This window comes from Lipotes vexillifer, unplaced genomic scaffold (genome assembly GCF_000442215.2).
Source record: "Lipotes vexillifer unplaced genomic scaffold, Lipotes_vexillifer_v1.1 scaffold236, whole genome shotgun sequence".
Classification (NCBI taxonomy): domain Eukaryota; kingdom Metazoa; phylum Chordata; class Mammalia; order Artiodactyla; family Lipotidae; genus Lipotes; species Lipotes vexillifer.
This window is the reverse complement of record NW_006773295.1, coordinates 1,861,539-1,871,826: the sequence shown is the minus strand read 5'-3', so window position 1 is coordinate 1,871,826 and position 10,288 is coordinate 1,861,539. Positions and strand designations below refer to the sequence as shown.

The 10,288-nt window shown below is 49.9% G+C and overlaps 2 protein-coding genes across 3 annotated transcripts in view; one reads left to right on the top strand and one right to left on the bottom strand.

The window, feature by feature from the left end:
- Positions 1–1,561: 1,561 nt before the first annotated feature.
- ALKBH2 (alkB homolog 2, alpha-ketoglutarate dependent dioxygenase) lies at positions 1,562–4,978 on the bottom strand. 2 transcript variants are annotated; one of them, XM_007448228.1, is made up of 3 exons: positions 4,701–4,978; positions 3,716–3,914; positions 1,562–1,883 (listed from the first exon to the last, which is right to left on the bottom strand). In XM_007448228.1, the coding sequence occupies exons 1-3, from the start codon at positions 4,975–4,977 to the stop codon at positions 1,577–1,579; spliced, it is 783 nt and encodes a 260-aa protein (XP_007448290.1). In that variant the 5' UTR covers position 4,978; the 3' UTR covers positions 1,562–1,576. The 2 variants fall into 2 exon arrangements, with proteins under 2 accessions (XP_007448290.1, XP_007448291.1); XM_007448229.1 differs by lacking the exon at positions 3,716–3,914 and having other exon boundaries at positions 1,596–1,883; positions 4,701–4,977.
- A 3,972-nt stretch (positions 4,979–8,950) lies between these two features.
- UNG (uracil DNA glycosylase) overlaps positions 8,951–10,288 on the top strand; it is an 11,364-nt gene continuing 10,026 nt past the window's right edge. The window contains exons 1-2 of the mRNA XM_007448227.1: positions 8,951–9,153; positions 9,818–10,024. Of these exons, the coding sequence (XP_007448289.1) occupies positions 9,025–9,153; positions 9,818–10,024 (336 nt within the window). The 5' untranslated portion in view covers positions 8,951–9,024. The remainder of the gene's footprint in view (positions 9,154–9,817; positions 10,025–10,288) is intronic.

Sequence of the window (10,288 nt, the reverse complement as noted above, 5' to 3'; positions counted from 1 at the left end):
AAGAAGGGCACTGACCTTGGGGCTGCTGCCTCTCTGGACCTGTTTCCTCATCTGTAAAGTGATGAGTTAGATTCCATGACCATCCAAGTCCAGCCCTTCCCACAAAAAAGAAGTTTAAAAAAACTTTTTTTTTTTTTTTTCCCGGTACGTGGGCCTCTCACTGCTGCGGCCTCTCCTGTTGCGGAGCACAGCCTCCGGTTGCGCAGGCTCAGCGGCCATGGCTCACGGGCCCAGCCACTCCGCGGCACGTGGGATCCTCCCAGACCGGGGCAAGAACCCGCGTCCCCTGCATCGGCAGGCAGACTCCCAACCACTGCGCCACCAGGGAAGCCCTAAAAAAACTTTTTGAACATAAAATTATGGCTGATATCTAGTACTGTCATTCTGTTCTAGGTCCATATTCTAAATGTATTCGTTTCCAGTAGCCTCATACAAAAGGCCTCTCTTGGGCATCCTCCCCTCTCTTCAGGTAAGTCTAATGAAGGCAGCCCAGGGCCGAAGGAATTTTGATGACATGGGGTATCTATGTTTTAGCTAGGCTCTTTTATTTAAAACAAAAAACAAATGCAGACTGACTCTTGAGAGATAAGATTTGGAATCAGACGCGTCCAAAAGGTCACCTGAGGTCAGGCTGAGGACTGTGCTTCCCCTGGTGGGGACAAGCTGGCAGACACTTCCAGACAAGGCCTTGGTATCAGCTGAAAGCGCTAGAGGCCCAGGTGATCCCATTCCCCCAGGCCCAGCGTGCATCCTGAGGACTCGGAACTCTCGCTATTGACAGAACGGACTGTGAAGTTCTCCAGGCCACACACCTCAGGGAGAAAGGAGCCGCACAAAGCTTCTGGTCTGTTCACAGCAGATGTCCCTTCCTGACTTCTTACAGACCCCGGCTTAGACAGTGAACGGCACGTCCCCGTGGTACCCGCGGTCTGGGGGAAACAAATGCTCAATCACGTGACCTTAACCTGCCTGGCAAAGTTGTAGCTTTGAGCAACCGCTGCTCTGCCGCTGCTTACACTTTGCAACCTGCCATTAAAGAGAGATGCCGGGCATGAATGGGGCTCATCCTTTTAGTGTTCAGTTGTAAGCAGATCTTTGGTCGGAGGGATTGAGCCACGGTTGTAAATGTGAATGATCTCCGTGCAAAGTCTCTTCCCCTGACTTAAAGGTGACTTTCTCATTTCTTGTGAATCATTAGACATTAAGTAGCAGCCAAATACTCTTACTTCTAGCTTTAAGTTATTTACAAAGTCGCTTCTTTCTGCAAAAACCTAAGGTAAACTCGTAGTTTATGCCATAATAACTGCTGATTTATGTTTTTGCTAAAGGTACCTTTTGTATCTGCTGTGTATTATAGCAATAAAAGAATCATTTTGTTAGGAAAAAAATCAACTGGTATTCTTTCATAATTCACCGACTCGATACAAACATCCTTTCTGAGTTCAGCATTGTATGTAAGAAGCCCTGCGCTTGGGTTAAACCTTTTCTGTGTTCCCTGTTGGTAAAGGAAATGCCAGCCCCCTCTTGGAGCAGAGAAGGAAGGAGCTAACAGAAGTACTAGCTGTTAAAAACGTTTTTACTTTGTAATAGGCAGGATTTTCCGAAATGTCAGGTTGACCCGGGGAGCCAGAATCTTCTTTCGGACGGGGAGACTGTGGTACCAGTGAGTGTTGGTTGGGTGGTTCATCATAAGTAAGCTTCCGTGGGCCAGCTGGAGCCTGACCACCCCCAGCCTCCGGGAGGGGTGCTTCCCCCGGGAATCCTTATGCCGGAAGAAGAAGTCTCTGCAAGCCCCAAAGGAGACAGAGGCGATGGGGCTCCCAGGAGCCAGCTCTCTCTCATCGTCTCGGTGCTCACCAATGTGGTCATGGCCATCTTTGTACCTGCAGTGAGAAAACAAGCAGAGTTCACAGAACAGCCCTCTGTGGAAACACGCCCACACCCAGAGCCCTCGTTTGCCTGCAGGGAAACAGTGCCACGAGCACAGGTTTCTGCAGGGGCTGGAGGGCTATATCTGGTCCACAGATGAGGCAAGCCTTTCACTTTGTTATCAGCCCTCTTTGATCACGCTTTAAAACCAACAGGGAATTCCCTGGAGGTCCAGTGGTTAGGACTCTGCGCTTCCACTGCAGGGGGCCCAGGTTTGATCCCTAGTCAGGAAACTAAGATCCCACAAGCCATGTGGCATGACCAGGAAAAAAACAAACAAAGCACACCAACAGAGGCCAAACACGAGTCTTAGAGTTCTCCTGCAGGGTTCGTATGTGTAAACCTTCATGGCGTAAGACGGTCTCTCCCTACACTTAAAACCCGTATTCCAGGCTTCCCTTGTGGCGCAGTGGTTGCGAGTCCGCCTGCCGATGCAGGGGACGCGGGTTCGTGCCCCGGTCCGGGAGGATCCCACATGCCGCGAAGTGGCTGGGCCCGTGAGCCATGGCCGCTGAGCCTGCGCGTCCGGAGCCTGTGCTCCGCTACGGGAGAGGCCACAACACTGAGAGGCCCGCGTACAGCAAAAAAAAAAAAAAAAAAAAAAAAAAATATTCCTCGCGCAGTCTGGCCCCTGCCGGCCTCTGAGCTCATCACTGCTTTCCAGCACCACCAGCAGGATTTCCACTCGAGACACTCCAAGCTCCCTCTGCTCTCCCTCCAGGTGCCTGTGTGGCTCCCACTCTCTCTCGGTTTAGTTATCAGCTCGGACGTCACCCCTCCGTGAACCCTCCTCTAACCATCTTCCCTTAAACCCAGAGCTCTCAACCAGGGTGACTCTGCCCACCACGGGGCACTAGGCGATGTCTGGAGACATTCTGGTTGCTCTGACCAAAGTGACCCCTGAAAAAAATGCACAGTCTAAAAGCTGAGAATTATGTTTCATTCCGCGGACAAAACTGAGGACTTAAGCCCAGGAGGCAGCCTCTCAGCCAGCTCTGGGGGACTGCTCCGAAGAGGTAAGGGGGGGAGCCGACAAAACACGGTCGTTAGAACATAAAAAGATTACTGATAATTAAAATAAAACCAGACATCTCAAGCTAATGAATTTCGTGCCTTTCTGTGTATGGGACAGTCTGGGCTCACTGAAATCATTCCTTTGAGATGCACCTCAGCTCTCTGGGGTCAGTATTCTGTCCTTTCCCAGCCTGAGTCCCCTCAGGAGGCACCACTGGTGGTGGCTGCAGGGGCTGAGAGCTTGGCAATGGGTATGTCTCCATCCTGAGTTCCCTCAAGGCTACAGTGGCTTGATGGCCCTGCATCCTTTGTTGGATGACATGGCAGGCAACGTTTTTCATTCACAGGGTGCTACTGGCATCTGGTGGGTGGAGGCTAGGGATGCTGCCCAACATCCTGCAATGCACAGGTCAGCCCCAGAAAGAGGATTATCTGGCCCAAAGCATCAGGAGTCCTGCTGTTGAGAAACCCAGACTCCTTCCTCCCAGCCGTTCTTAGATCAGCTTGTTTAATTTTCTACGAGACACTTATCAACGTCTGAAGTTATCTTGTTCACCTGTTCATCAGTTTGCGGCCTCTCACTCCCGCCATGGTGAGAGCTCCATAAAGACTAATTGCTTGTGTTCCACTACTACTCCCCTAAATACACTGAAGAATTATTTGTTGTACAAATGAGTAAAGTACGGTGGAATCCTAAACTCTTCTTTTTGGAAGAGACAGGTTTATAAAATTCAGTCCACTGTCCTAAAAAGTAAAACAGTTAGGGTGTCACCTGTTGACAAGCACGAAGTTGAAGTTCTGTCCAGTCACTACAGAAATGCGATCCCGGATGCGCTCTAGGACAGGGACCCAGGGCTTTGGAGACAGAGTAAGGCCTGAAAAGGTGTAGGTCAGCCCAGCGTCGCCGTATGTCGCCTGCTTCCTTGGGACATTGTGCCACTTCCCAAACACCTGGACCCTGGCCAGCGCACCTGTGCAGGGGAAACATGGCAGCGCCTCAGACAACCCACACTCACTCCTTGAGTATTCAGAAAAGGAAGTAAAACAGGAATAACATCTAATACCCCGACCAGGGACCCCCCTCCTCAAAAATCATTGTGGGTCGCCCAAAACGTTCATGTAAGGACAGTGATTTTTGTCCAACACTTGGAGAAACACAGCCCTAGTCCAAGTTTTTAATAAAAACACCTTAATTGCTCACTAGAACCATAATATAGAGGCTGAAATTGGAGCAAAATGTAGTTAGGTTACACGCTAGCACGGTGATTTTGCCAGCTCTGGGGACAAAGGGCATCGATGGAAGATGGTGCTAATGAAGCTCAGGATGGAGGCTGGGTCTCCCGTGGGCATTTCTACGTCTCCCCGTCCCTGTGCTCTGCCACCTTGCAGCTGTTCTCAGTGTGTGGTCCCCGGATCAGTAGCACCCGGAAACTCTAGACACTAGACTGCAGGGGCAGGGCAAGCAATGGTGTTCTCACAAGCAACAAAGTCCTCCAGGTGATGCTGAGAACCTCGGGCATAGGAATTACCTGGTGATTTACCATCTCTCCGCTCTCAGCGGACAGGAGATCCCTGTTATTACGTCTGTATCCCAAGCACCCAGCAAGTTGCTTGGCCCAGAGGTGCCCGTAATATGTGTTGAGTCAATTAACAAACTCATCCGTAATTAATGGCTCCTGGGTTCAGATTTCCCTAAACACGGACCACTAGTTTTATCCAACAAGCCTTCCACACACACCCCACCGCCCCCTGCTTACCTGTAAAATATTCCACTTCTTTCTCCAACTCTTGGAAAATCTCATCTGCTTCGGCTTTGCCAAACAGGACTGTGTAATCGCAGTCCAGGCCCTCGGCTCCAATGTGCCTCCAGCTGAGGCCTGCCGGGTGGACTCCATTCCCCGGGGCTGCTCTCCTGGGCTTTTTCCTGCTGGTTCCCTCCTCTTTTGCCAACCCTGCTGGGTCTCCTCCGGTCTGCTCTTGCCCCCTCTTTCCCATAAGGCCCCTGACAGCCCCTTTCACCAGGAATCTGTCCATCTAGTCTCCACAAAGCAAACACCTGGTAGCCAGTGGCCAGGCCAAGGGAGAGAGAGAGATTGCCCAGGCTCTGTCCCAAATGCCAAAATCCACTCTGCAAAGTGGTCTCACAGTGGTATTCCTCCAGCTTTTAAGTTTCCATTTTAAAGTTTAACACCATGTCCTATAACGGAAGTAAGAGGAGGTTAAAGCTGGAAGGATCCCTCCCACACCTGGGTAGGTATTAGAATCAGCTGCCTAGCTTGCAAAACCCAAGTGTGCCTGCCCTCCACCCGCAAACATCCGAAACACCCGACCCCTGGAATTCACACGCCAAATGGCAAACTTGGAAACTGCAACCCAAATCCTCACTTTACATATGGGGAAACTGACACACTGAGAGGGGGAGAGGTTTGCTCAAAGTCACCCAGAAAAGCATGTCTCTCTCTCCCTTCCACCCTGCAAAGGACAGGCTGGGGGGTGGGGGGTAGATAACTGGCCGGCCTCCCACTTAAGTATTAAAACAGGTAAGTATTGCGATTCTTACACGGACAAGATTCTAAATCTAAATGTAACAACGGTTAAACGTGGTCATACACCAGCACGCCGAATTCTGATCGAAAATAAGAATTGTAACACGTGCGGGGGGTGGGCGGTGCCGAAGGTACTCTTTAAAATCTCAACTCCCGCGAAGCTCCGCTTCTCCCAGACACTGTAGAAATGTCCTGCCGGAAAGAGGAAACACTTACCCCCTCCACAGAACTACTTCCGGGTAGATTTCAGCCGCGAACTGGAGAAAATCCAGGCAAATCTGCAGCACAAAGCGGTGGGCGGCCTCCGGGCGCCACCTGTTGGTCCTCCGGGCGCGCTGCAAGCACCGCAGTATTTCTGGGTAACGTTATTTGTTCCGCAGCAGTGCAGGGTCCCCGGTGGTCGGTATCATCTCTCCCTGGGAATTAATTTCGTTTCCTGACAGGGAGTTGGGCCAACCAGCATATTGTCGCAGATAGGAGCACGAATTCTGCAATCAGACCCCGTAACTTCCATTTCTGTCTCCTCAACTGTAGCTGTGCGGCTCCTACAGGTCACTTAACCCTTCTGGGCTTGAACTGCCTTCTCTAAACAGTGGGGACTACAAAACCTGTGCCATGAGAACACCATGAGGAGTAAATGAGAGGATGTGTGAGAAGGGCTTCTGTGCTTCAAACAAATGTCAGCTTTTATTATCACCAATTTTTATTTACTCCCTCGCGGACAATGGAATGAAAAGAGGTTGGGGGCTTTGTTTTGAATCTTCTTAGCATCCAGCTCTGCAAATTTTGACAAAAGTAAACAGTTGTGTGACCACACCACAATCAAGATCTAGAATTCCATCATCCCATAAAATTCCCCCAAGTCTCCTAGTTATCAACTCGCCCCCTTACCCAGCCCCTGGCAACCACTGATGTATTTTCTGTCCCTAGAGTTTTACCTTTTCCAGAATTTCTTGTAAGTGAAATGATACAATATATAGGCTTTGTGTCTGGCTTCTTTCACTTAGCCTAACGCTTTTAAGATGTATCCATGTTGTTCGTATCAGTTTCTTCCTTTTTATTGCTGGTAAGCTGCCCTTGTACTCATGCCCTACAATTTGTCCACCTACTTGCCACTTGAGGGGCATTTGGGTTGTTTCCAGTTTGGGGAAAATACAAATAAGGTCACTATATCTATTCACGTACAAGCTCTCAAGTGAATATAGATTCCAATTTCACTTGGGTAAATATGTAGGAGTGGGTCGCAGGGGCGCATGGTAAGAGTATGTGTTACTTTATACAAAGCTGCCAAACTTTTTCACAGTGGCTTTTATTTTCTTATTTTAAAAATAATTTTAAATTATGAACATCTCTTCATCTTACACATCAAGCTCCTTGTCCTAGGCGCTGGAAAACAACAGTAACAAGAATCAAGTCCCTGCCCTCACCCAGGTTACCTGTTGGAGATGGAGACAGAAATAAACAAGGAGAGAATAAATAAGATTATTTTATTTTATTTTGGCCACACCACAAGGCATGCGGGATCTTAGTTCCCTGACCAGGGATCAAACCCGTGTGCCCTGCAGTGGAAGCGCAGAGCCTTAAGCACTGGACCTCCAGGGAATTCCCAATAAGATCATCTTAGATAGTACAGAAGCTGTAAATAGCGTGAGCTGCTAGAAAGTGGGGCAGGAGGAGAAGGCCCTTCAGAGGCAGGGTCTTGAGCTGAGACCTGAGGTTTTCCAGGCAGGGGGACAGTGCGTGCAAGGTGTAAGACCACACAAGGGACAGCTGGGTATGCCTGGTGACTGTGCTGAGAACCAGACTCATCATGTCACAGCAGCTGGGCTTCCATGAGAGTGCGAAGCAGCCTTGCCAACTGGTAAGAGGCAGGGATTTTTTTAAAACCATTTTTAAAAGTTGAAGTGTAGTTAATTTACAATGTTGTGTTAGTTTCAGGTGTACCACAAAGTGATTCAGTTACACATATATACATATATTCTTTTTTCAGATTATTTTCCATTATAGGTTCCACTGAATATAGTTCCCTGTGCTATACAGTAGACCCTTGTTTATCTATTTCATATATAGTACTGTGTATATGTTAACCCCAAACTCCTAATTTATCTCTGCCCCATCCCCTCTGGTAACCATAAATTTGTTTTCTATGTCTGTGAGTCTATTTCTGTTTTGTAAATACGTTTATTTCTATCATGTTTTTAGATTCCACATATAAGTGATATGATATTTGTCTTTCTCTGACTTCACTCAGTATGATAATCTCTAATGTTGCTGCAAATGGCATTATTTCGTTCTTTGTTATGGCTAATATTCCATTGTGTGTATATACCACAGCTTCTTTATCCATTTATCTGTCAATGGACGTTTAGGTTGTTTCCATGTCTTGACTATTGTAAATAGTGCTGCTATGAACATTGGGGTGCATATACTTTTTCGAATTAGAGTTTTTTCCCTATATATGCCCAGGAGTGGGATTGTTGGATCATATGGTAACTCTATTTTTAGTTTCTTTAGGGAACCTCCATACTGGTCTCCATAGTGGCTGCACCAATTTACATTCCCACCAACAGTGTAGGAGGGGTTCTTTTTCTCCACACCATCTCCAGCATTTACTACTTGTACACACTTTAATGATGGCCATTCTGACTGGTGTGAGGTGATACCTCATTGTAGTTTTAATTTGCATTTCTCTAATAATTAGAGATGTTGAGCATCTTTTCCTGTGCCTGTTGACCATCTGTATGTATGTAGAAGCAAGGATTTTATTCCAAACATATTTGGAAACTATAGGATTTTAACCTGGGGATTATTATGGTGTAATTTACATTTCAAAAAGATGATTAGGTAGGAAAAGAGAAGACCCGCTGGGATTGTAGTTAGTAGAACAGAGGTGGAGAGCAGCATTTGAATTTGGGCTTTATTATGGAGATAGACCCAAGAGGACCTGTCCACAGTTTGGATGTGGGTCGGGAGGGAGAGGGGAAGAATCCCAGGTGTATGGGGATGTCTTTCAGAAGATGACTAGTTTGGAGTTTAACCTTTATGACCTCTGTTAAAGTCTCCCACAAACCTTACAGGTTAGGCCTCTAGGCCTTAGTTGTCGTCAGTAAAACAGGTTGTGAAAATTGGACAACTAAAAGCAAAACAATTACTATTTTAAAGCTAATTTCACTCCCACAAAAAACCCTACGGGGCGGGTACTTTTAAGTTCTTTCACCGACTGAGAGGTGGAGGGACTTGCCCAAGGCAGAGGTATGATGGGTGAGAAGAATGAATGAAAGAGTAAACATCTGAGTGAATCGACCTACGGAACCCCGCCCACTCTAAAGACCTTTCTGAGCCCCACTCGCCCAAGGGACCTTGCCCAGCGGCCCCTCCCACACATGCGCACTAGGCCCTCCGCTGCCCCCTCGCCCACACCCCACCCCGGTCGGAGCATGCGCGGGTTGTTTGGCGCCAATTGCTGACCGCCGCAGCTCGCGCCAAACTCGTGGGTCCCCGGGCAGCGCGCGTTCGCTCCCTCCTCGGCTCCAGGATGATTGGCCAGAAGACCCTCTACTCCTTCTTCTCCCCGAGCCCCGCCAGGAAGCGACGTGCCTGCAGCTCCGAGCCGGCCGAACAGTGGAACGGCGTGGCGGCGGTAGCTGAGAGCGGGGATGCGGCGGTAAGGCGCGGCGGGGACCGCTCGTGGGGCCGGGGGTCAGGGGGAAGGGAGGGTGAGGAGGGCGAAGAGGGCGAGGAGGCCGGCGGACCCCGCGCGACCGAGGGGTTACAGGAACTGCAAGTGGGGCTGACTGGGTAAACTGGGGCCTCCACGTGTTCAAAACAGCCGCCGTGGCGCCCCATCGGCAGCCATGCTGAGGGGTCAGCCAATGGAGGCGAACCTCGGGGCCCACGGCGCCAATCAGAGGCGAGGGGCCCGGCCCACCCTCCAATCAGAGGGCGAGGGGGTGGGTCCTGGAGGGGAGGGTTTTTGCCGCGAAAAGACCACGTGGGGACGCTAGTGGCGGGACCCGCGGGGCGGAGCCCTCGGTGCTGGGCCCCTTCTCCGCGAACCCGCAGCGAGGCGCTGCGGGCCTTGCTCACAGACCTTTTTCCTGCCCTGGTTTGGTACCAAACTCGAAATTTGGGGCAGCGGCCTGTTAGTGCCGGACTGGGATCAGCCTTGGGTTTCCAGAGTCCGGTTTTGTACGGACTTGCCGAGCGGGGCTGAAACCCCAAGAATGGGTGTCCTCTACCCTGCGCTGTTGGGTTGGGGACGGAAGCTGCGGGTTCCCGGGAGAGGTCCGCTGCAGCTCGTGACCCGTTTCTGCGGCGACCACTTGCAGGCCAGCCCCGCCAAGAAGATCCGGGCGGGGCAGGAGGAGCCCGGCACGCCACCCTCGTCGCCACTGAGCCCCGAGCAGTTGGTCCGCATCCAGAGGAACAAAGCCGCCGCACTGCTCAGACTCGCAGCGCGCAATGTGCCTGTAGGTTTTGGTGAGAGTTGGAAGAAGCACCTCAGCGGGGAGTTCGGGAAACCATATTTTATTAAGGTAAAGTTGGAGACTGCGGGCACTTGTAAATATAGCAGGCCAAGCTCACGTTTATAGGATATTGCTTTCGTGAGCTCCTACTTTCCCTCCTTCAACATACATCCATGATGTTTTGAATCTGCCCAGTTTAAGATTTTTAAAAGACTATGAGGTGATATCATAGCTTCTTTTAACCCGTTTGTTTAGTCTGCTCCCTAGGAAAGAGAGGCCTGGTAAAACCACAAAACCGACTGAATAAAATCTCCCCTTTAAACAAAAGAGGGA